The sequence below is a fragment of the Eumetopias jubatus genome, unplaced genomic scaffold (genome assembly GCF_037043125.1).
Source record: "Eumetopias jubatus isolate StellerSeaLion01/CBP00866 unplaced genomic scaffold, mEumJub1_p1.0 scaffold_6, whole genome shotgun sequence".
NCBI classification, from domain to species: domain Eukaryota; kingdom Metazoa; phylum Chordata; class Mammalia; order Carnivora; family Otariidae; genus Eumetopias; species Eumetopias jubatus.
The window spans coordinates 53261479-53288284 of NW_028274812.1; the positions used below are offsets into that span (position 1 = coordinate 53261479).

Sequence of the window (26806 nt, forward strand, 5' to 3'; positions counted from 1 at the left end):
CATACCTTCCAGTTTGGGCTGTTATTACCACAGATTAGGTTTGCTTATTCTTAAACTTCATGTAAGTAGAGATATGTTTGTCCGCTTTCATTCAACATTATGTCCGTGACACGCATCTGTGTTGTGTGTATGTGATAACTCCATTCTTAAGAATACACTCCAGTTTATCTGTTCTGCAGTTAATGGACATTTGGGTCATTTCTAGTTTTTGCCTGTTATTGAATAAAAATGCTGTGCTTATTCATGTACGTGTCATTTTGTGGACATTTCATTTTTCTTGGTTATGTACCTAGCAGTGGAATTTCTGGGTCATAAAATAAGTGTATATGGTTAGCTCATTGAAAGAGCCTGTTTTCCAAAGTTGTACTATTCTATGTTTCTACTAGCAGAATATGAGTTCAGTTGTTCCACATCCTCACTAATGCTTGGTTTTACCATTCTTTTTTATTTTAACCATTACAGTGGATCTGTAGTGGTATCTCTGTGTGTGGTTTGTATTTACCTGGTAACTAATGATATGGAGCATCTTTTCATATACTTAGCAGCCATTTGAATATCCTCTTTCTCTACTGGGTTGTCTTATGGATTTGTAGGATTCCTTTGTATCTTCTGGATATGAGTCCTTTTTTACTCTCTTAATGGAAGCCTTTGGTGGTACCTAATTTTAAGGAAGTCTTTCATTAATTTCATGGTTACTGCTTTTGAGTCCTGTTGACATTTCTGCCTATCAGAGATTTTAGGATTTTATTTATTTATTTGAGAGAGAGAGCACACACAGGGGCAGAGGGAGAGGGAGAAGCAAGCAAGCTCCCAGCTGAGCAGGGAGCCCTACATGGGGCTCCATCCCAGGACCCTGGGATCATGACCTGGGCCGAAGGCAGATGCTTCATTGAGCCACCTAGGTGCCCCACAGTATTGAGTCTTTTTACTCATAATCATGGTTTATCTTTATTAACTTGGATCTTCCTTAATTTTTTCTCAGCAGTGTTTTGTAATTCCCAGTGACAGAGGTATGACGCATCTTTCATTAGATTTACCCTTTTGTATTTGATACTTTCTGGTGCTGTTGCATATAACATTAAAAAAAAAATCCGTTCTTCAGTGTTTATTGCTGGCACGTAGAGATACAGTTGTCTTCTAAATATTGACCTTGTATCAAGGAGTCTTGAACTGACAGTATGGGCATACCTTGTTTCATTGCACTTCAGTTTCTTGCACTTGTCAGATACTGCATTTTTTACAAATTAAAGGTTCGTGGCAACCCTGTGTTGAGCAAATCTATCAGCACCATTTTTCCAGCAGCATTTGCTCACTTTGTGTTTCTGTCACATTTTGGTAATTCCCTCAATATTTTACACTTTGTATTATTATATTCGCTATGGTGTTCTGTGATCAGAGATTACAGCTCGCTGAAAGCTCATGTGATGGTTAGCATTTTTTAGCAATAATGTATTTTTTAATTAAGGCATGCACATTTTTTAGACAGAATATTGCTTGCACACTTAACATACTATAGTATAGTGTAAACATAACTTTTATATGTAGTGGGAAACAAAAAAAATCACTTGACTTTTTTCCGATAATCTCTTTACTGCAGTGGTCTGGAACTGAACCTGCAATATCTCCGAGGTATGCCTGTAATTCTGATCATTTGTAGGTACTTTTAAAAAGATTTTCTGTGTACACAATCATGCCATCTAGGAATAAAGACAGTCTTACTTTTTTCTTTTTAATCTTTTTGCTTTTTCTTCCTTTCTGTCTTACTGTAATGGCTGAAACTTTCAGTGTAGTAATGTTGGTTAGGAGTGAGGACGGTGGTCACCCCTGTCTTCTTGTTTATCTCCAGGAGAAAGGGAACAAACTATTAAGTGTGATGTTAGCTATAGGGTTTTTGTAGATATTCTTTATCAGGTTTGCTGAGAATTTTTATCATGAACAGTACTGAACTTTATTAAATGCCATTTCTCCATTTGTTGAGGTGATGTGATTTTTCTCCTTTCTATAATGTAGTGAATTATGTTGAAGCATTTAAAAATTTTAAACTGTCCTTGCATTCCTGGAAGAAATTCATTTTGTCGTCACATATTATCCTTTTTCATATTTATCTGGATTTGTTAATATTTGTTTAGGATTCCTACATCTATTTTTATGAAAGAATATTGTTTTGCCATTCTCCTTTCTTATAATACCCTTGCCAGGTTTTGTATCAGGTTTATGCTGGCCTCATTAAACAAGTTAGGAAGTATTTCTTTCTTTTTCCTGAAAGAGTCTGTGTAAGATTGGGTTTGTTTCTTATTTGGAAGAACTATCTAGAGAAGCCATCTGGGCTTGGATTTTTTAAAAAGGGTTTTTAGTTTTAGAGTCCATTTCTTTAACATATTCTACATTTTTCCTTATATCAATTTTAGTAAATTACATTTTTCAAGGAATTTGTCCATTTCTTCTGAGGTATCAAATTTATTGACAAAGTTATTCATAATATCCTCTATTTGTAATTTCTTTTGGAGCTGTAGTAATTTCTCTTATTTCTAATATTGGTAATTTATATTCTCTTTTTCCTTTGATCAGTCTTGCCTAATAAGAGTCTTATCTCAGTTTTATTAATCTTTTCAAAGAACCAACTTTTGGTTTTGTTTAGGTTTCCCTTTATATATCTGCCTTCTCTTTAATTGATTTCAGGTCTGTATTATTTACTTCGAGTTTTTTTATATTTAATTTGCTGTTCTTTTTCTTCTTGAAATGGATTAGAAATATTTTGTCTGGGACATTGGCTTTCCTTACTACGTTATACTCTATCAACTATAGAAGATAATGTTAAATTTTCAAAGCAGTGCTTTTCTATGAGCTTTCCATTTCCCCATCTCAAATAAAATATATTGTGTAAGTGGGGTGCCTGGGTGGCTCAGTTGGTTGAGTACCTGACTCTTGTTTCGGTTCAGGTCATGATCTCAGGGTCATGAGATCGAGCCCTGCATCCTTGGGCTCTGTGTTCAACAGGGAGTCTGCTTGAGATTCTCTCTCCCTCTGCCCTCCCTCTCCCCCCGCCCCCGCTGATGCCATGTGTGCGTGCTCACTGTCTAAAATAAATCTTTAATAAAATATATATATATAGTATGATTGATGTTTTGAAAGATGAGCCATGTTGCCATTGCAGTAGTATACTTTGCAAATAAAGATAAAATATTTTTATTTTACAAACATGGAAAATAAATAAAATAACTAACAATAGACAAATAAGCCAAATGTTAAAGTCTTTAGTCTGACTACCACATATGTATAAATACGTGTGTTTATAATTGTCTAAAATTCTGTATGAACAGTGAAATTATAATCATGAGCTAATTTAATTATAATGGCAATAATTAGCTTCAGGGACTCAGAATTCACTGAGATATTCAGAACTTCTGTGGTTGCTTTTTTCTTTTAGGAAGCTGCAGTAAAGGAAGATGAAGAAGAAGTTTCTGACAAAGGCAGTGATTCTGAAGAAGAAGAAACCAATAGAGAATCCCAAAGTGAAAAAGATGATGGTAGTGACAGAGACTCTGATAGAGAGCAAGATGAAAAACAAAACAAAGATGATGAAGCAGTAAGACTTATAGGTTTAAATAATTAGAATTATATACCTCTGATAGTTTTGGTTTTTGTTGTTTTTTCATTTGTTTACTTGTTTGTGTGCTTGTCTTAATACCAGTATATTTTATAATCTTACCGTACTTTGTAAGAATATGTTTGTGGGATGGTGGTCAGAATTATAAAGAAAAATAGTTTCTAACAAGGATTGGACCTCTTAATTTTCTTAAATCTTAAATTGCTGTTAGTATAGGTTGTGGATTTGAGGAGAAGTCAGTTTGGTATCTTACAGTAATTTTCAACATTGGAGTTGAGTCTGCAAATGAATTAGGAAAGGTGAGTTATGGTCTAAGCAGTTACTTAGAGGAGTCTTTCAAAAGTTCTAGGTAGTGTTTAGAGTAAAGAAATATTACTGTGGACTCTAATGTCAAGAGGTTGTTTAAGGAGAAGACTAACATTTATAGAATGCCACCTTGTTTAAGAGGTATATAAGACATTAAGGAAAGGAGGAGTCTCGAAGGAACTTACTAAGGTTGTGAGGGTAGAGAGAATAGGAAAAAGTCTCGTGGTGTGGCATTAAGTTGCACCTGATTTATAGATGGGCTATAGAAAAGAGGGTTTGGTGGACAAATAATGGGTCCTTAGAGACTGCTACAAATGAACTGTAAACTGATCAGCCATTCCTTTATGTTTGTGGTGTTCTGTTTTTTTCTGACTGGGCCATCAACCTAAAAGTTACCCTTGTGGTTTAGGAGAGAAAAGGGGATTCCCTGAATAGCCTGTGAGGCACAGGTAGAGGCCGAAAAGAGGATAAAAAAGTAAAGGGCAAAGGATAAAAGTATAAGGAATTGCAGGCATACCTAGGAGATAGTACAGGCTTAGTTCCAGACCACCGCAATGAAACTGACATCACAATAAAGTGAATCAAATGAATTTTTTGGTTTCCTAGTGGATATAAAAGTTATGTTTACACTATATTGTAGTGTAGTCTATAGAGTATGCAATAGCATTGTCTCAAACAATATACACGCCTTAATTAAAACATTCTTTACTGCTAAAAAATGCTAACCATCATCTGAGCTTTTAGCGAGTTGTAACCTTTTTGCTGGTGGATGCTCTTTTCTAAGTGTTGATGGCTGCTAACTCTTCAGAGTGGTGGTTGCTGAAGGTTGGGGTGGCTGGGGCATTTTTTTAAGTAAGATGACAATAAAGTTTGCTGCATTGACTGTTCCTTTCACAAATCATTTCTCTCTAGCATGAGATGCTGTTTGATAGCATTTCACCCATAGTAGAACTTCTTTCAAAATTGGAGTCAGACCTCTCAAACCCTGCCACTGCTTTGTCAACTAAGTCTTTGTAATATTTTAAATCCTTTGTTGTTGGCATTTCAACAGTTTTGACAGCATCTTCACCAGGAGTAGATTCCATCTCAGGAAACCACTTTCTTTGCTCATCCATCAGAAGCAGCTCCTCATCTGCTCAAGTTTTCTCATGAGATTGCAGCAATGCAGTCCCATCTGCAGGCACCAACTCTAATTCTAGGTCTCTTGCTATTCCTACCACATCTGTAGTTGCTTCCCTCCCGGAGTCTTGAACCCCTCCAGGTAATCTGTAAGGATTGGAATCAGCTTCTTCCAAACTCCTGTGAATACTGATATTTTGACCTCTTCCCATGAATCATAAATGTTCTTAATGGCACATAAAAGGATGAATCAGATTTTCAATATACTTAGCCCAGATCCACCAGAGGAGTCACTCACTATTTGTGGCAGCTATCACCTTAAAAAATATATTTTATTTCTAAACTAGTAACACTTGAAAGTGATAATTACTCCTTGATCCATTTGCTGCAGAATGGATATTGTGTTAGCAGGCATTAATGATTAATGAAAACAATATTAATCTTACTGTGCATCTCCATCAGAGCTCTTGAGTGACCAGGTGCATTTTCAATGAGCAGTAATATTTTGAAAGGAAATTTTTTTGAGTAGTTGGTCTCAACAGTGGGCTTAAAATATTCAGTAAACCATGTTGTAAGCAGATGTGCTGTCATTCAGGCTTTGCTCTTCCATTTAGAGAGCACGTGCAGAGTAGATTTAGCATAATTCTTAAGGGCCCTAGGATTTTTAGAATGGTCGGTGAGTAATGGCTTCAACTGAATGTCACCAGCTGCAGTAGCTCCTAACAGGAGAGTCAGGCTGTCTTTTGAAGCCAGGCATTGACTTCTCTCTAGCTATGAAAGTCCTAGATGGCATCTTCTTCCAGTGTAAGGCTGTTTTGTCAGTATTGAAAATCTGTTATTTAGTATAGCCATCTTTATTAATTCCCCTAGCTGGATCTTGTGGGTAGCTTGCTGCAGCTTCTACACCAGCACTTGCTGCTCCACCTTGCATTTTCATGTTATGGAGATGGCTTCTTTCCTTAAACCTCATGAACCAACCTCTGCCAGCTTCAAATTTTTCTTCTGCAGCTTCCTCACTTCTCTTAGTCTTGACAGAATTGAGGCAGGTCCTTGTTTTGGATTAAGATTTGGCTTAAAGAAATATTGTGGCTAGTTGGATATTCTGTCCAGACCACTAAAACTTTCTCCATACATGCAATAAGGCTGTTTCGCTTTCTTACCTCTCATGTGTTCACTGGAGTAGCACTTTTAATTTCCTTCAAGAATTTTTCCTGTGCATTCACAACTTGGCTATTTGGCCCAAGAGGCCTAGCTTTCTGCCTGTTTCAGCTTTAAACTTGCCTTCTTCACTAAGCTTAATCATTTCTAGCTTTTGAATTAAAGTGAGAGGTGTGCGGCTCTTCCTTTCACTTGAACATTTAGAGGCCATTGTAGGATTATTAACTGGCCTGATTTCAGTATTGTGTCTCAGGAGGCCCAAGGAGAGGGGGAGAGATGGGGGGAACAACCCATTGGTGGTACAGTCAGAACACGCACGTTTATTGTGATTAAGTTTGCCATCTTATGTGAACATGGTTTGTGGTGTCCCAAAACAATTATTATGGTACATCAAAGATCAGTGATCACAGATTACCATAACAAATATAATAAAAAAGTTTAAAATATTGCAAGAATTAACAAAAATGTAACACAGAGACTCAAAGTGAGCAAATAAATGCTGTTGGAGAAATGCCAGCAATAGACTTGCTGAACACAGGGTTGCCACAAAGCTTCAGTTTGTGAAAACCGCAATATCTGAGAAGCACGGATGTGCAAAGTGCAGTTAAATGAGGTATGCCTGTAATGTGGTGGGGAGTTTGCCCTTGGGAGTGGTGGGGAAAAACAAGGAAGACTTTTTAGCAGTTGCTGGCCCTGACTGTTTTTGTACTTTGGGAATTAAATTGATTGCCAAGAAATTAAAGCCTATTAAGAATATTATTCCCCCAGGTGTGCTTTGAGAAAGAGTTGACATATTCCTTTCTGAGTATAGTATTAGGATTAGTAGAGGTGACAGACTAGTTTCTTTAGATACCAAAAATACATTCATTCAAGTGTCAAATAATTATACAAACAGTTATTCGTTATCTGTCACATTGCAAGCACTGTGTTAGATGAGAGGAATGCAAGCCAAATGTAAAACAGTTTCTGCCCTTGAATGATAGTAGGCTAGAGGGGAAGGCAGACTTGTAAATAAACATTGAAGTACAAAAGAGATTATGCACATTTTGTGCAAGGTACAGTGAAAGCACAAAGGAGGGAGTGATCAACTCAGTTGAGGGAAATTTCTGGTATTCAGGAGCTCATGGTTTAGGCTTTAGCAGCTCCCGAAGGAATAATAGTAGGAATTTTCCAGGTTAGAGAAAGAGAGAGAAAACAAAAATCCAAACATGGTTTCGGAGGAGTGAAATAGCTTGGTGAATTCAGAGAAGTCAAGGTAGTTTGAAGTGACGAGAATAGAAAGTGCAGAGAGAGGCAGTGACAGGAGACTGGAGTGGAGAGATTGGCTCAGGTCAGGTCAGATTATGACTGTATAGTTCGTGCTAAAGGGCTTAGATTTGATTTATGAAATGATGCATTATAACAGTTTTGAGCAGGGAAATGATCAGGTTTGTGGGACTGAACTCCGTGGTATTGTCAGGAATAATATCTAGAAGAAGATGGAAACTCTTCAATGAGAACATTTGAAAACATACTTGATTTCAAGTGTTTGATTTTTACTTTACTAGGAGTGGCAAGAATTACAACAAAGTATACAGCGAAAGGAGAGAGCTCTCCTGGAAACCAAATCAAAGATAACACATCCTGTTTATAGTCTTTACTTTCCTGAGGTGAGTTATTCATGACTCAGTGTTTTCCTTGTTCCGTTTACTTTCTCTTCAGGTATTTTTCAGTTGCCTTTTATCCCTCTATGTTGTATACTGGCTCAGATGTGCTAAAGATGATCTATTCTTGATAGGCAACATTTTGAAGGATACATTTCAGTATGAATTAGATTTAGTGAATGTGTCGTTTAATGGGAGGATTGTTAACTTTTTAAGTATTTCTGTGGTTTCCTGGGCTTCTGTCCTTTCTGTGCCTGGATGACTGAAGGTTGTGCTGAATGATGATTTCTCTTTAGCAGTTCAGGCAGTCTTGCAGACAAATGCATATTTTGTCCTCATCATAGGACTACATGGGTTTTGTGAATCCCTCACTTCTATCAAGTTTTAGATAGGAAGAAAAAAGTTCTTAAATTTTCCCATGGGTTTTCTCTGATGGGCCTATACTGGCCACCTGGAGCCACTACACTTGCTCTCTCTTTCCCTTGTAATTGCCCTAGTCTGTGGGAATAGGCAAGCCCATGGCTATGGGACCAGCTAAGTTCAGTAAGAGTTGAGAGTGGCTGAGCCCCAAGCTCAGGACAGACGGATCAGTGCTGTTTGGTCTCTTGTCCTTGTTTAGTTTGTGGTTGTGGCCTGCTCAGCTGTTATCTCCTTGAGTTTTTTGTCTTTCAGATGAATTTGGGATTTGCATGGCGATTTGCTTTTGCCATGATTCTGTCTATGGCCAAAGGTCAAGAACTGGTTGCCTCTTAGTTCAGGGAAGCTATTCCACAGACTGCCTCACAGCTTTGCCATAGAACCTTCTGCTCAGCACTCATGTTTGGCAGGTGATTTCATGTATAAATCTGCTTTTTGCTTTAGAATGTCAATCCAGAGTTGCTGGGGGCTGCTGAAGGCAAATTCCCAAGTAATTTGGCTTTCCTAATAATAAATGAATGGCTCTGCACAGACTATTGTTTTGACTTGGAAAGAAGTGAGCCCAGGATTCCATGTTAATGCACTTGCTGATCTTCTGGCATGTCCTGAGCTTTAGCCCATCTGTTAAAGGCGTTTTGCCCATTGCAGTGGTAGCCTGCCAACCCCAAGGCTCCCGAAATCAAGCGAGTAAATTCCACTCATTGGTTTTAAAAGTGCCATGGGATGTTATAAGCTGCATAATTTGTACCCTTATAACAGTTCATTTTAGACCATGCTTAGTTAATAAGCAAAACATCCATTCACTGCCTTAGAACATTTTAGCCTTGAAAATGCCTTTTTCTAATTTAAGCTACAACTGTACTGTAAACATCTCAAGGTACCATTTATCAGATAAAATTTACTTAGGATTTTCCTAACATCTGTCTACCTTCCCGTGTACCTACCGAACTACCCTAACAACCACACTACCCACTTAAATTGCTTAAAGTTTTATGATTATAATTGACTTACATGTTACTGAAACTCATTCATTATACTTAGTATGTTAAGAACAGTGAGGAATCTCACACCACAGAAAAACTATTGAAAGTGCAAATAACTCGTGCTACAGTGTGTTTTCCACTTTCACTATGTGCATCAAAGAGTCTAGGCACAAGTACAATGCCATGGATTGATTCACTAGCTTCTTAATAAATATTTTTGAATGAATCTCATTTTAATTAAGTAACCTGGGAGAGCAGACGGAAAGGCATTCTCTTAGTGGAGAGGTGAAGAATCGCATGTTCTTGAACATCTCCCTGTGCTACTTACATTACATATATGTTCTGGTAATGAGATTTCTGACAGTGAAATGTCAGAACTCTTAAATGATTAAGGTGCCTACCTCATTTCATTAATAATCATGATTATCATTTTTTTAAAGATTATTTATTTGACAGAGCGCGTGCGCTCGCCAACACACACAAGCAGGGGGAGCAGAGGGTGAGGGAGAAGTGGGCTCCCTGCTGAGCAGGACCCTGGGATCATGACCTGAGCCGAAGGCAGGCGCTTAACGACTGAGCCACCCAGGCGCCCCCATGATTATCATTTATTACAATCAGTGTGCTAGACATTCTGACATATCTTTTGCTTGTATTATCTCGTTCATCTTAGCAACACAGCATGAGTTAGGCACTCATCATTTAACAGAAGAAAAGTGAGATTTAGACATGTGAAACAGTCCGGGTCTGTGTGGCTTTAAAACAGGCATTGGGAAACGACAGCCTGCAGACAAGTCTGCCTCCCTGCCTATTTCATGAATGAAGTTTTACTGCAGCACAGTCACACTCATTCTGTTCATGTTACAGTGGCAGGGTTGAGTAGTTATGACTCAGACTCTGGCCCACTTTTAACACTGTGTGTGTGCAACACGCACAGAGACAAACATACGTATATACACATATACCTGTTGTGGTAGTCCCCCTTGGGTTAAGCAGAAGTTAGATTAATCATGCACTTGTGATTTATATTCTGCTTGTTAATGTTGTTGTAGTGCTTTGTAGTTTACAAGAGTTTTTAGTTGACAGTGTAGCGTTCTTAGATCAAATTTTAATGTCTTGTGGATAAAATAGAAAGTGCAAGTGATTTTGACTTAAAAGGACATTTTCCCTAGGATACTGTTTTCAGTAAAAAGTTATTTTTTTTAACTTTCTTTTGGATAATTGAAAATTTACAACAGTCTAGTGTTGTTTTGGTTGAGTATTTAGAACATCCTAGAGTTTGTTGTATTTTTTAGCTCCAAAACATTTTTCTTTAAGCCATTTTGGAAAGCTGTCTTCCCTGACCAATTCTTAAGCAGTGGATACCAAGAGATAACTGAACAGTTACTAGTGTGTCCTGCACAGCAGTGCTCACTGAGTACATTGAAGCTTGATGCTTCCGGACTGCTTGGGCTGCTGCTGCTTTTTTTTTTTCCTTAGATTTTATTTATTTATTTATTTATTTATTTATTTATTTATTTATTTGACAGAAAGAGACAGCGAGAGAGGGAACACAAGCAGGGGGAGTGGGCGAGGGAGAAGCAGGCTTCCCACTGAGTAGGGAGCCCGGTGCGGGGCTCGATCCCAGGACCCTGGGATCATGACCCGAGCCGAAGGCAGACGCCCAACAACTGAGCCACCCAGGCGCCCCTGCTTCTTCTTCTTCTTCTTCTTTTTTTTTTTTTTTTTTTTAATACTTTTCTGTCTCCTGTCAGTTCTTCCTGCTGTCATTGTGCATTCTGGTGACAGTTTCTTTACTGAGCTCTTTTTCTATTCCTAATCTTTTATGAGGTACAACTAAAAACGCTGCACTTATTAAAATCATGTGCAGTGAAAGGTATAAATAGACTCTTAAATCTAAGATGCTCTCTTATGAGTAATATGTTTTAATGATTTCTGATTTGGTTTCCCAAGTCCCTTCCACTCCTACTTTCTGGCTTTTGCTTATTACTAGGTAAGATTACTAAGATTATTTGCTAGATGATATTTTGTAGTAGTTTATATTGTTTTATTTTTTAGGCTATCTTTTGTCATTTAAGGTTAATACAGGGGTTTTTAATACAGAGGCCCATCATTAGGGTTTTTTAAGGGGCCATTTGAAACCCCAAAATTACATGCAGAATTCTTTTGGACAGCAGATCTACAAATGGTTAATAATGATTTATTCATTCAGTAAATATTAAATATCTATTTTGTACCAGGCACTGTATCTGTGCTGGAAATACTGCAGTGATAAAACCAGAATAATACCTCTGAAAGGAGACAAGGCAAAACAGTTATCTCTCTAGTTCTTTCTGATAACATAAACTCTTTTCTCTTTGCAGGAAAAACAAGAATGGTGGTGGCTTTATATTGCAGATAGGAAGGAACAGACGTTAATATCTATGCCGTATCATGTGTGTACACTAAAAGATACAGAAGAGGTAATTATCCAACAACATTATTTCAGTATTTACAAATATATGGCATCTCACCATCATGTTGCTTCATAAAGTCTTTCTTAGAAATCAGTTTATCATATTTGGCTTATTTTATTTGTTAAGGCACATTTTATAACTGTTCTCTGGTGTCTTTTGGGAGTAGCCGATTGGAAATTTACACAGTGTTGTTAAAGGTAGGCAACTCTATCAGTCTTAAAAACTTGTTTTCAACTTATTTTTGGGAGTTTTCACTGTTAGTGTCTAAGAACATATGCCTTTTGTTTTCCTGTCCAGAATTTAATTATATTTTACAAAAATTTACACATTGGATTAGTGCTAAGATAAATACCTTTGGTCTTAAAAACAAATTTAAGAACTGATAATTAGATTTTTAGAATGGAATTTTGATTATGTGGCATTATTCATTGTTAATGTCATCACTAATATATCATTGTGATGAGTATATTTTATCTGTTTTTCATTGTTTCATGCTACTTTTCTAGAAAAGTTCTTTCTGCCTGGATTTGGTAGACAAGAGCAAGGTTTTTTAGAATTTCAAGATAGTTCTGTGATGATTTTTTTTTTTTTAAGACTTTATTTATTTATTTGACAGACACAGTGAGAGAGGGAACACAAGCAGGGGGAGCGGGAGAGGGAGAAGCAGGCTTCCTGCAGAGCAGGGAGCCCGATGCGGGGCTCGATCCCAGGACCCTGGGATCATGACCTGAGCCGAAGGCAGATGCTTAACGACTAAGCCACACAGGCGCCCCTGTGATGTTGATTTTTAATCCAAAAGTATTTTCCCCCCTTTATAACCAAATAGTAAATGTATGAAGTAGTTTGTTGTTTATTTGACACTTAAAGTTAGTGCTAACTTAAGGGTATTTCTTGGATAGAACAGTTTCCTTTTTTTTAATTTAAGTTTTACCTATTTTTGAACAGATAATAAATTCACCTAGTTAATATTTCAGAAGGTATACAAAAGTGCACTCATTGAAACATCCCTGTCTCAGTCACCCACTTTCCTTCCTGGAGGCCATCAATGTTATAAAATTTTTATGTAGTCTTCATGTGATACTGTATGTAAATTACAAGCAAATACACATGGGTATTTTCTCCAATACTACATATAAAATAGCATACACCTTTTTCTCTCAATGATATAACTTGGAATTATTTCCAAGTTACTGCAGAAAAACCTTCCTCATTTGTTTTTACAGCTGCATTATACTCTTTTATATGGTTATTTATTTAGCACTCTACAATTTAATGGACTTATAAATTATTTATTTTGCTGCAGTGAATAACCTCATATGTCATTTTGCACATGTACATTTATAGGATAAATTCATAGAGTTAAAATTAATGAATCAGACGCTGTGTATATTTGTAATTTTGGTAGGTATCACTAGATATTTATTTCTCTATAGGGAGAATGAATATTTAAGAATGCCCTTTATCTCTCAGTATATCAGACATTTTGAATGTCACTGTTAATCAGAAAGGTGAAAAATGGCATCTTTGTGTTATTTTTTCCCCTTTCATCTTTTATTTTTTTATTTATTTATTTTTTTTAAGATTTTATTTATTTATTTGAGAGAGAGAGAGTGAGAGATAGGGAGCACGAGAGGGAAGAGGGTCAGCGGGAGAAGCAGACTCCCTGCTGAGCAGGGAGCCCGACGCGGGACTTGATCCCGGGACTCCAGGATCATGACCTGAGCCGAAGGCAGTCGCTTAACCAACTGAGCCACCCAGGCGCCCTCATCTTTTATTTTAAAAAGTTTCAAACCTATAGAAATGTTGCAAGCACACTACCATGAACTCCCATAGATCCTTTATCTACACCGATCAATGAACATTTTGCCTTATATTTAAGATAGTTTGTCTTTCTCTGCATGTGTGCCTGTAGATATCATGACATTGTAACCCTAAATACTTAAACATGTATCTTGTAAGAACAAGGGCCATCTCCTACATAAGCACAATAAAATTACTATATTCAGGAAATTTAACATTGATATGGTATTTATGTAATGTGCAGTCCATATTTAGATTTCCTTAAATGTTTCACTAATGTCTGTTGTAGTTTTGTTTTTAAATTCAGGATCCATTCAAGGATCATGCATTGCATTTGGTTGTCATTCTTCTTTATTCTAGAACTCTTCTTGGCGTTTTTGCTTTTAAATTTTTCACGCCATCAACATTTTTGAAGAGTCCAGGCAAAATATTTTGTAGAATATCCCTCAGTTTTAATTTGTCTCATTGGTTACTCATGATTATATTCATCTTAAATATTTTTGGCAAAAATACTACATAAGTGATACAACCTTCTAATGAGGCACATTATATCAGTTTGCCCCACATTGGTGATACCATGGTTGAACATTTAATTAAGGCTTTTCTCTACTATAAAAGGTATGTTTTTCCTCCAATCTTTCAGGTAATACTTGGACACTATGTTAATATCTTGGTTCTCTACTAGTCTTTTACCCACTCATTTTAATACACATTGATGATTTTTGCCTTAATCACTTTTTACTATGCTGGTTTTACTCAGTATAGTTTTAAATTTTGTATCTCTCTTAAGAGTGAAACTGAACATCTTTCAGTGTATTTGAATTGTACTTATTTTTATGTCTGATTGTGACCATTCATTTTTGTTGGGTTATTGGTCTTTTAATTGGTTTGGGGAATTATTGTTGTTTTAAATATTATATCCCTTAGTGATATTTGTTGCAAATATTTCTCCCCAGTTTGTTTTACTATTGCAGTTGTTTTTACCAAGTAAAAATACAAACATTATTTATTTGGGTTTTTTTTGGTAGTGTGATTTAGTAATTTTTTCTTTTATGATTTCTGTGTCTTATGGTATACTTAGGTCAAACTGTGAGATTAATTTTAAAAAATGATAGTCCCATGAATTTTCTAGTTTGTTTTTCCTAGTTTGTTTGTTTTAATGTATAATCTTGCCTACAAAATCTGGATTTTGGAGATTGGAGGCAGATCACCAGAACATCCAAATGCTATCTTAATAACTTATTCTTCCTTTGTGTAAGTGGAAATGAAACTTTTTCTTTTAAGTTTTTATTTTAATCACCTGATGCTTATCCACATGCACTTCTTAGTTCCCATCACCTTTATCACTATTCCCTGCCCACCTCCTCTCTGGTAACCATTGGTTCTCTACGGTTGAGAGTCTGTTTCTTGGTTTGTCTTTCTCTCTCTCTCTCTCTCTCTCTTTTTTACCCCCTTTTCTCATTTGTTTTGTTCCTTAAATTTCACATATGAGTGAAATCTTAGGGTGTTTGTCTCTCTCTGACTAACTTATTTCACTTAGCATTATACTCTCTAGCTCCATCCATGTCATTGCAAATGGCAAGATTTCATTCTTTTTTATGGCTGAGTAATAGTCCATTGTATGTATATTTCACACCTTTATACATTCATCAATTGATGGATATTTGATCTGCTTCCATAATTTGGCTATTGTAAATAATGCTGCTATAAACATAGGGGTGCATGTATCTCCTTGAGTTATTTTTTTTTTAAGATTTATTTATTTTGGGGCGCCTGGGTGGCTCAGTTGTTAAGTGGCTGTCTTTGGCTCAGGTCATGATCCCAGGATCCTGGGATTGAGCCCCACATCGGGCTCCCTGCTCTGCGGGAAGCCTGCTTCTCCCTCTCCCACCCCCTCTGCTTGTGTTCCCTCTCTCACTGTGTCTCTCTCTGTCAAATAAATAAGTAAAAAATCTTAAAAAAAAAAAAGATTTACTTATTTTACAGAGAGAGAGAGCAGGGGAAGGGGCATGGGAGAGGGAGAGAGAATCTCAAGCAGACTCCCTGCTGAGCACAGAGCCCAGCATGGGGCTTGATCCCACGACCCTGAGACCATGACTGCTTTTTGGGTAAATATCCAGTAATGTGATTGCTGGATCATAGGGTACTTCTGTTTTTAACTTTTTGAGGAACCTCAGTTCTGTTTTTCACAGTGGCTGCACCAGTTTGCATTTCCCACCAACAGTGCAAGAGGGTTCTGTTTTCTTCACATCCTTGCCAACACCAGTTGTTTCTTATGCTTTTGATTTTAGCCATTCTGACAAGTGTGAGGTGATATCTAATTGTAGTTTTGACTTGTGTGTCCCTGATAAGTCATGTTGAGCATCTTTTCAGGTGTCTGTTGGCCATCTGTATCTTTTTTGAAGAAATGTCTGTTCATGTCTTCTGCCCATTTTTAATTGGATTACTTGTTTTTTGGGTCTTGAGTTTTATAAGTTTTTTATATATTTGGATACTAACCCTTTTTTTTTTTTTGAAGATTTATTTATTTGAGAGAGCAGGAGGGGCAGAGGGAGAGGGAGTGAAGCAGACTCCTGGCTGAGTGAGGAGCCTGACACAGAGCTCAGTCCCATGACCCTGAGATCATGACCTGAGCGAAAATCAAGAGTCGGACACTTAACCAATTGAACCACCCAGGTGCCCCACTGGATACTAACCCTTTATCAGATATATCATTTGCAAATATCTTCTCCCATTCCATAGATTTTGTTGATTGTTTACTTTGCAGAAACTTTTTTTATTGTGATGACGTCCCAATAGTTTATTTTTGCTTTTGTTTCCCTTGCCTCAGGAGACATATCTAGAAAAGAATTGCTATGGCCCATGTCAAAGAAGATACTGCCTATCTTCTCTTCTAGGACTCTTGTGGTTTCAAGTCTCACATTTAGGTCTTTAATCCATTTGAATGTGTTTTTATATACGGTGTAAGAAAGTGGTCTAGGTTCTTTTGGACATGTTGCTGTCCAGTTTTCCCAAAAGCATTTTTTGAAGAGACTGTCTTTTCCCACCAGATATTCTTTCCTGCTTCGTCGAAGATTAATTGACCATATAATTTTGGTTTTAATTTCCGGATTTTCTATTCTGTTCCATTGATCTACGTGTCTGATTTTGTGCCGGTACCATACTGTTTCGATCACTTCCACTTTGTAATATAACTTGAACTCTGGAATTGTGATGCCTCCAGCTTTGCTTTTCCTTTTCAGTATTACTTTGGCTATTCAGGGTCTTTTGTGGTTCCATACAAATTTTAGGATTATTTGTTCTGGTTTTGGAAAAGTGCTGTTGGTATTTTGGTAGGGATTGCATTGAATGTGTAGATTGCTTTGGGTAGTGTAGACATTTTAACAATATTTGTTCTTCCAATCCACGAGCCTGGAATGTCTTTCCATTTCTTTTGTGTCTTCAGTTTCTTTCATCAGTGTTTTATAGTTTTCAGAGTATAGGAATAGACCTCTTTAGTTAGATTTACTCCTAGGTATCTTATTGTTTTGGGTACAATCCCATTTTTTGTAAATGGGATTGATTGCTTAATTTCTCTTTCTGCTGCTTCATTATTGGTGTATAGAAATGCAACAGATTTCTGTACATTGATTTTGTAGCCTGCAACTTTATCAGTTCTGGCAGTTTTTTGGTGGAGTCTTTTGGGTTTTCTATGTATAGTATTATGTCATCTGCACATACTGAAAGATTTCTTTCTTTCTTACCGATTTGGATGCCTTTTATTTGTTTCTGTTGTCTGATTGCTGTAGCTAGGACTTCCAGTACTATGTTGAATAAAAGTGATGAGAGTGGACATCCTTGTCTTGTTCTTTACCTTAGGGGAAAGGTTCTCAGTTTTACCCCATTGAGGACGATGCTAGCACTGGGGTTTTGCATATATGGGTGGCCTTTATTATGTTGAGGTATGTTCCCTCTACACCTACTTTATTGAGGTGTTTTTGTTGTTGTTGTTGTTGTTGTTGTTTTTTCCTTTTAAGTAGTCTCCACACCCAGCATGGAGCCCAGTGCAGGGCAAGAACTCATGACCCTGAGCTGAGATCAAGAGTCGGATGTTTAACTGACTGAGCCACTCAGGTGCCCCTTGTTGAGGGTTTTTATCATGAATGGATCTTGTACTTTGTCAGATGCTTTTTCTGTGTCTATTGGAATAATCATATGGTTTTTATCCTTTCTCTTATTGATGTGATGTATCACATTGATTTGTGAATATTGAACCAACCTTGCAACCCAAGAATAAATCCCACTTCATCATGGTGAATGATTTTTTTAATGTATTGTTGGATTCATTTTGCTAGTATTGAGGATTTTTGCATCTATTTTCATCAGAGATATTGGCCTGTAGTTCTCTCTTTTGTGTGTTATTTTTATTTGGTTTTGGTATGAAGGTAATGCTGTCCTCATAGAATGAATTTGGAAGTTTTCCTTCCTTTTCTATTTTTTGAAATAGTTTGAGAATAGGTATTAATTCTTCTTTAAATGTTTGGTAGAATTCTCCTATGAAGCCATCTGGTCCTGGACTTTTGTTTTTTGGGAGTTTTTTGATTACTGATTCAATTTCTTTGCTGGTTATCGTTCTGTTCAAGTTTTCTATTTCTTCCTGTTTTAGTGTTGGTAGGTTATATGTTTCTAGGAATTTATCCATTTCTTGTAGGCTGTCCAGTTTGTTGGCACATAGTTTTTCATAATAATCTTTTATAATTATTTGTATTTCTGTTGTGGTGATGGTTATTTCTCCTCCTTCATTTGTGATTTTATTTATTTGGTTCTTTTCTTGATAACTGGGTAGAGGTTTATCAGTTTTATTGATTTTTTTTTTTTTTTAAAGAACCAACTCTTGGTTTCAGTGATCTGTTGTATTGTTTTCTTTCGTCTTCTGGGTCATTAATTCATTCCTCTGCTTCTTCCACCCTGCCATTCATTCCATCAAGTGTGTCTCGTTTTGTTTATTGAGCTCCTTATCTCTACTATTGAGTGTGGTCTGTGTTAATGGTCTCACTGATGTCTTCCACTCTTTACTCAAGCCCAGTGAGTATCCTTATGATCATTGCTTTAGGTTCTCTATCAGGCATGTTACTTATATCTGTTTTGCTTAGATCTCCTGCTGTGGCCTTGTCCTGTTCTTTCATTTGGGAGAGAGTCCTCTGTCTTTTCATTTTGTCTAAGTCTCTGTGCCTATATCTCTGTGTAGGAAAGTCGGCTATGTCTCCTGTTCTTGAGAGTAATGGCTTTATTTAGGGGAGGTCCTGTGGTGCTCTGCAGTGTAGTGTCCCTTGTTCTCTAAGGCCTGGTGCTTCAGAGAGTATCTCCAATGCGTGGGCTTTGCTTTTGTGTTCTGCCTGCTTTATCTTTCAGGCCAGTTGTCTGCAGAGGGCCCCTTTGCCTGTTGGTGGGTGGTGTTTGGTCTGTGGCCTGAATGTGGCAAGTTTTAACTAGGTGTGTTCTGGTCTGCTTGTGAAACAAGCCTTGTTGCCACCACCGTGGGAACTGAGGCCCTGCCAAACTTGGGGCCCACTGTGCTGGGACTGAGGCAAGTGTAACTGGGAGGGGTGGTTCCACTGGAGTGCAGGTGTTCGGGGGGCTTGGTGTAAGCAAGTTAGGTAGTGAGAATTGGCACTTCCGCTGCTTCCTGCAGGTGGCCCTGTCTTATGCTGAGAGGTGGGGGTGGGGGGGGTGGGGGTAATGGCCCCGGCCAGGGGTCTCTCTGTGATGCCCTCTGAGATGAGTGAATACCCTCCCCACTGTGAGCCCCATGCGCTTTTCAGGTCACTGTTTCCACGCTCTATGTCCATGGACTGTTTGCCCTGCCTTTTCTGTGAGAGCAGCCCCAGTATCATCTGAGCTCTCCCAGAGCCAAGCATGCTGACCTTTAAAACTCCAGGCTTTAAGCCCTGCTGGTTGCAAAAACTCACGAAATTTGGGTCCTCTTCCTTTCCAAGCCAATTGCTATGGGAATTCCTTTTCCCCATGCACTCCCCTATGTGCTGGTTTGTCTCTTGCTCTTCTCTGCAACTGCAGCTCCCTCCCTACCACAGTGGCCATGATCCATTTCTCTTCCAAACTGTGTGTCCACGCTTCCTACCTTCTTCAACATGGCCTCTTCTCTCTCTTCTCACAGCCCTTAGCTGTGCTGTTTGTTCTGGCAGTCTTCAGTTCAATTGCTGGGGCATTTAGGATGATTTGGTAGTTATCTAGTGGTATTCATGGGATGATGTGAGCCTAGGGTCCTCCTATTCCCCTGCCATCTTCCTTTCCCTGGAATTGAAAGTTTTAAGAGTTTGTAACTCTTTGTATATATGGAGTTTGTGATTTAATAGGAAATAAGTATCTTCTTGACCTTTTAAGGCACTGGGCATGTTTTTAAAATTTTTTTTTACTTGAGTATGGTTGACATGTTTTTTGAGTATAATTGACATACACTGTTACATGAATTTCAGATTCAGCTTGTCTGTGTTACACTCTGTCCGCAGTGAGTATAAGCTATAGCTACTGCCTGTCAGCACACACAGCCCTTACAGTGTTGTTGACTGTGCTCATTTACGTGACTGGCTAATTCCATAACTGGAAGCCTGTGTTTTCCATTCCCCTTCACCCATTTTGCTCATCCCCTCACCTCCCCCCCCAACATTCTCTCTGTCGACCATCAGTTTCTTCTCTGTATTTATAGGTCAGATTCTGTTTTTTGTTTGTTTATTCATTTGTTTTTTAGATTCCACATATGAGTGAAATCATACGGTATTTTCAGCATTGGGCATTTGTAAAGGAAAACTCACTTCTCCTGTGTTTCTCATTTCCTCACACTACTGTCACACTCACAACACTGTTGACACTGGGTTTGTGGGTTTGTACCCACACCAAGCAGTTCTCTGTCATCAGTGGGGTGTCCTGCAACTTCACTCAGTGCTGGCACTGTTTATCTGGAGTCAGCATCAGATCCCACAGGGTAAGGGCTCGGTTCCGTAAGACTTCCCCGCCCCCCATGTGCTTCAGATTTACAAGTCTCAAGTTGTCACCTGTACTTCTGACCAGCTGGCTATGAAGTAGGGTTCCCATGATACCCTCCTTGAGTCCAATAATTTGCTAGAATGGCTCATAGAACTCAGGGAAACACATTTACTAGTTTATTATTAAAGAATATAATAAAAGACCTAGATGATGTTGTTTCTTCCATTTCTCAAAATACGGATTTTAAGTGCTGTTTTTTTTTCTTCTAGGTAGAACTGAAGTTTCCTGCACCAGGAAAGCCTGGAAATTATCAGTATACGGTGTTTCTGAGATCAGACTCCTATATGGGTTTGGATCAGATCAAACCCTTGAAGGTAAGAATAGTGACTCTTTTTAATAAATATGGTTGCCTGTTTCAATAAGTGCTTAATATACTAGGAAAGCATTTCTAGTTCTGAAATGTAGAGTAATAGAGGGAAAAAGATGTTTTCTCATACTTTATATATGATACACTCAGTGGCTTGCCCTTTTAATAATAAACTTGAGTTAAAGGAGCATAATGCTTTAGAACCTCGGATATAAATTATTAGAATGATTTAGAATGTTAAATATAAATTACTTAAATGATACTTTTTTTTAATTTAATTAATTAATTTAAAGATTTTATTTATTTGAGAGAGAGAATGAGAGAGAGAGAGAGCACACAAGAGGGGAGAGAGGGAGAAGCAGACTCCCCGCTGAGCAGGGAGCCCGATGCAGGACTCAATCCCAGGACTCTAGGATCACGACCTGAGCCGAAGGCAGTTGCTTAACCAACTGAGCCACCCAGGCACCCTTAAGTGATACTCTTAATGTGCTGTAAAATGCTATGACTTTATAGGGCCTCACCAACTGGGTTCTGGGGTGTTTTTGTTTTTGTTTTTTAGAAAAGTACATGTATTTTCCCACAGATTCTTTTGGAGTGTTTATTAATTTCTGAGATTAATTTGTTTTTTATCATCTTATACACTTTGTATAAGTATCATTTGAAGCACGTTCCTATCAGTGTTTACCAGTTTCACTTGAGGTTTTTATACAAGGCCTTCTGTTATGTAAACGTTGTGTTGAAGTGTTGTTACATGGTGTACTGGAGTCCCAGAGTAAAGGGAGCTGGGAAAGGCAGGCCTGTTTTTTCCCACGAGGGTACCATATTTCTTTCCATTGTCTATAGAATTTTACTTCATGAGTATGGAGGCTGCAAAATACTTTTTTGAAAGTCACACTTGAGTTTTTCTTCTCTCAGCAGACTTATTAAGACATAAGACTTACTAAGACATAACTCAGTGTTCTTGCTCAAGAATCACAATTATTAATCTTTCATTGTACAGAATAGTATAGCTTCTATAGAATTAAAATGTCAAACCGTATTTGAAATTTAACTGCATTCGCATATTAGTAGATTACCTTTTTATTTCTGGGATGAATGTCTATTGTAAATAAATATGTTAAATTTAGAGTTAACACCTGTAAAGTCTATTTCTTTATAATTGCTGTGGTCACAGAAAACTTTTTCTTTATCAGATATTTCTTCCCTTTTTCCTCCCCAAATTTCTGATGTCTGCATTTAATTCTTCTTTATAGTTGGAAGTTCATGAGGCTAAACCTGTACCAGAAAATCACCCGCAGTGGGATACAGCAATAGAAGGGGATGAAGACCAGGAAGACAGCGAGGGCTTTGAAGATAGCTTTGAGGAGGAGGAAGAAGAGGAGGAAGATGATGACTAAGCAGTACTATGAATGGACCACAGTATTTGCAGCTTTTTGCTGTTTTGGAAGTGTATAATAAACCAGAAACAGTGCAGAACTGATGTTGAGGGAGGTGTTAGTTCTTTACTAGAAATGGGTGCATAATATAACTAGGCAGTGGTGATGCCTTGGTACAGTCTGAAAAGTGCTTAAGGCTTGTTAAAGCCTTTCAAGTATGGGATGGTGCATTTATTTCATCGGCAAATGATAATAAACCCTTTGTTATAACTGTCCAGAAGTGTGGGCTATGTATTATCAATTTATGGTCCCAGTAAAAGTAAAGGTACATGAAAACCAATTTATAAGTGAGCAGTTTTTCTTTGTTTAGCTTTAGTTTTCAGCAAACATGAAAGTATGGTAAACACCACACATGTTTTTAGGAACATCTGCTCAAGTTTTAATCTTTTAATAAGCTCTGTCATTCATTTATTGACATTTTGCAGTGATACAAGACTATTTATAACAGCTCCATTCATAGCTTTAAACTTTTTATTTTTACCTGTCTTGGTCATAAGTTGGCATTCTGTCACATTCCACATAATATAGAGGGCTACATTTGGGGATTTTCCTTTTCTTAATTGCCCAGAGTTATCAGACAGATTATAAAAAATGGCTTTTAATGGCTTAAAACATTTTTAAGCCTCTATTTTAGCAGATCAGTGCAGGATCTAATTCTTTTTATAAGCTATAGGTCTAAAAATGATTGTGGGACCATATGTTCTCTGATGTTGGTAACTCATGTTATTAAACCTTTTTAAAAAGGTTCACTATAAAAGCTGAAATACATTCTTAGCTTTTAATCCACCTGACTCAGAAGCCTTTTAAGGAAAAAAAAACCACATAACTTGCAAAGGAGGCATTTTTTTTGTATTCATTTTGGACTCCTGTCAATAAAATAGAAGTTTGACTCATTTTATGTTTGTAATGGTGTGTGTCTTTTTACTTCCAGAGAAAGGATATAATAGGATAATTCACTCTTTCAACTAAAAATTTAATAATGTACATTACTGCAGAAGTGATCGCTATTTCTGTATGGTATAGAAAAATCCATGTGTGGGAGGAATTATCTCCTCACACATTGCAACCCAGAAGGATAGTGCTTATAAAGAGTAGAAATGTATACATGATGAATCATTCAGGTAAAATGAATATTTTTATTACTAGATACTGAGGAGAGGCATATGTCTGTAATATTATAAGACTGATTGTAATAATCCTTGCCTATCAAAATCTCCATAGGCCAAAGTACTGTTGGAATACTAATTTGTGACCTTATTGATTTAAAAGGTTGCCACATTCCATGCAGAATTGGTATTTTGTTACTGCAGTAGTTGGAAATAAAATTTGAAAATTACCAAAAACGAATGGTTTTCTGGTTCTAAATTTAGGATATAATTTCTACAACATACTCAAAACAGTTTCTTCATTGGAATTTCCATCACCTGTTTGTCAGTTTGTTTAAAAGGTGTTAGTGAGACTCTTCCTTGGCAGGCAGTAGCCCCCCTGCGGATTTGTTTCATTTTACAAGTAGAGGGTGGGTTTAATTTTTGAGTCAGGTTTTCCTGGGGAACTCCAGTGTCAGGTGAGACAGCAGCTGGTCACCTAAGTGCGATAGACGGGAGTGAGGCCAGCCGGTAGCAACAAGCAAAAGGGGGTTTGAGGAAACCTGTGACCAAACCAAACTGTGTAATGTGCACATCTCCTGGTTTTCTTGAAGGATAATATTCAAGAAAAGTATTTCTATTCTAGTGGCTATTTTGTCTGAGGTTTTATTCTTTCAAACAACTGGCTTTCTGTGTTTGAGACTCCAGAGAGGATAATTTCACAACCCAGTAACTCACCGCAGTGCTTAAAAAAAACAGGATCACCTTGACCTTAGAAAATCCCACCAGTCTGTTTTCCTTTGCCCTTTGTGTGATACATACTTCCCAAACACACAAGTGCATTACCCTCTAAATTAGTACTTTAGGTAAAAAAAAACTTTCCATATTGCAATAGCGAAAGAACTGAGCCTTCAGTTTATAGTTCCCGTCTCTCCAGCAAATCTCAAAACTCCATATCCCTTCTCTCGATCAAGATTTGATAACAAACCCTGGTTTGCATTTAATCTAATGGAAACTCTTAGTGTAGTTTCAGTTTTGTTTTCATGAGGAAACTTGACATTTTGTCAACAGAATAAATGAACATATAGATGAAAACATTCAGTGTGTGTACACAAAGTGAAACTGGTTATGAAATTAAGTTACTTAAATTGTGTAATATTTTAATCTCTTTAAATTGGTGAAGTACCTATTAAAAGGTAACTCTTCCATGAGAAGACCACAATTGAAAGTCTAGCAGTTGTTTGTCATGTGTGTATCTCAGTCTCAAAAGTCAGGTGTTTGTGTCCTTTCTAAAAATTTTTAAGTTTTCATGAATATTTTTTAAAACTAAGCACTTTGAACAAGGTTCTCTGTAGAGAACAATACTCTTCTAGTTCTCCCAGCTTGCACTGAGGGGTGGAGGATGAGACTGTCCACCGTGCTCCACTGCATGGCGGGAAGCTCAGACCTCGGGTGCAAGCAATAAGGGTAGGGGGATGCCAGAGGACTGATGGGGAAGGAGTGGGGAGGATGTTGAGGAATGTAATGAAGCTCGCTGAGTGCGTCATTGACCGTGACGTGTATCTAGTTATTTGCTTCAACAAATCAAAACCAGATGCAGGAGTGTTCTTTAGCAACAATTATTTCAAATGTGATTCAGCACTCTACATATTTTTTGAGTGGTTGCTCATCATTCATCATATATTCACTTGAGTTTCTTTGTGCCTGGGTCTATGATTGGATACCGGAGTTATAGAAATAAAATAATTCATGTTCCAAGGACTCACTGGTATTATGACAGGAAGATGTGTGGCAATCCATTCTAATCCATTTGCATTAGCTAATGGCCATTGTTTGGAATGCTTTTTTTTTTTTTTTAAGTCTTTTCCACTGTAGGCAGAGGAATTTTGTTTTTTAGATGCTAGGTATTGGCTCTTTATTTTTTTAATAAGCGATTCCTCATCCTTTATTTTTAAGTATTTCTTTAAAGCATTTTTCTCCCCAAATATTCTTACTCAACTCCATGAAATCCCCTAGTTTGCCTTAAAATGAAACAGCCATCAGTGAACCATAAAGTAACATATCACTAGCTGTGTTGTGATTAGTCCAAATATGTCTTAAGTTAGCATCGAACATCTTCACACATTTAAACTAGATACTAGGGCTATTTTGCAAAACTTTGAAAAGCTGTGATCTTGTACATTTTTCTGTAACCTGAGCTAAGAATCCAAATACAGCGATCACTGGCATGCTTTAGGACTGTGGTTTCAGGTGGGGGTGTGTTATATCCCTGGGGTATGCAGATAAATCAGTCCGTTGGGAAAATGTTAAAATGGTTATTTGTATTTACTCTCATCCTTTTAAATTTCTATTTTTGTGTGTTTTATAATGTACATAATATATTGTACAATTGTACACTTATATAATTCGTAAATAAATACATTTATTGGTTCATTATTTTTTTCTGATTTCAGTGCATGATCGAAACATTTGGATACGTTGCTTTTAGGTATAGATAGGGTGGCATTTAAACTAAAATGATTTGGACCTTTGGCACTCAATATTTGAATTCACAGTGTGATGTTACTCTACTGGGAGTTGGCATTCACTCTGTCTAGCCCTACTGTAGTCCCCAGGAGCAAAGTGACACTTTTCTAAGATGAGAACTGAGTAGGTTTCGTGATGGGGTTAATAGATGAGGGTAGAGTTCTAAGCAGATGTCGTCCGTGGAGTGGAAGTGGGGCAGGTAGAGGCCAAAGAGGGGCTAACTGCTGGGATGTCCAGCAAAGGCTACAGCTCTTAGAGGTCCCTGTAATCTGGCTGCCACAAATTAAAGGTGAGTATGGGAAGGATTGTCCACTCTCTTTTCAGCACTAGGTAGTTCAGCATTAACCTGTCAGGCTGCATATGCAAAGGGAGCTGTGTTCCTTTATCTTTCTGAACACCTGAGGTTTACCCTTTAAAATCTGGAAAATGGTAGCAATAGATAACAGAGATGGGAGCAGTTTCCATAAAGAGCAACTTCAAACTATTTGCCTGTAGTTTCCAGCCTGGTTCCGGTAGAGGGCGATAGGGCTATAATTTTCATTAGCAAAGAATGGTTGAGCTTGTGGGACTAAACCAAAATTAAAGACATGCTTTGTAATTTATTTCCGTTTCCACCTTTTAGGATTACCTTCTTTCCCTTTACTCCTTTTTTAGCCCTATCTAACCTTTGTCTTTCTTAACATGTATCCTTTAATACATTATATTTACTTCTCGGTTTTCTAGCTGGAAATACTAGGTCCCTTTGCAACAAATTCCAGAAAATCCGTATTTATTCATTGTGCTGGAATTGTATTAGATCGTTTGCGTGAGAGAGGTGGGAGATTAGGTAGGACTAAAAGATCCTTTTATTCTATAAAATTTAAATTTTGGGGTTGTTGGTATCAAGAACTATGTATGAAGGGTCTGAGACACTGCAGGCTAACAG

The 26806-nt window shown here is 37.5% G+C and overlaps 1 protein-coding gene across 1 annotated transcript in view; it reads left to right on the top strand.

Moving 5' to 3' along the window:
* The window catches only part of SEC63 (SEC63 protein translocation regulator), a 70571-nt gene extending 44780 nt beyond the window's left edge, over positions 1-25791 (top strand). The window contains exons 17-21 of the mRNA XM_028104140.2: positions 3428-3586; positions 7738-7839; positions 11594-11692; positions 20737-20841; positions 22088-25791. Of these exons, the coding sequence (XP_027959941.1) occupies positions 3428-3586; positions 7738-7839; positions 11594-11692; positions 20737-20841; positions 22088-22231 (609 nt within the window). The 3' untranslated portion in view covers positions 22232-25791. The remainder of the gene's footprint in view (positions 1-3427; positions 3587-7737; positions 7840-11593; positions 11693-20736; positions 20842-22087) is intronic.
* Positions 25792-26806: the final 1015 nt, after the last annotated feature.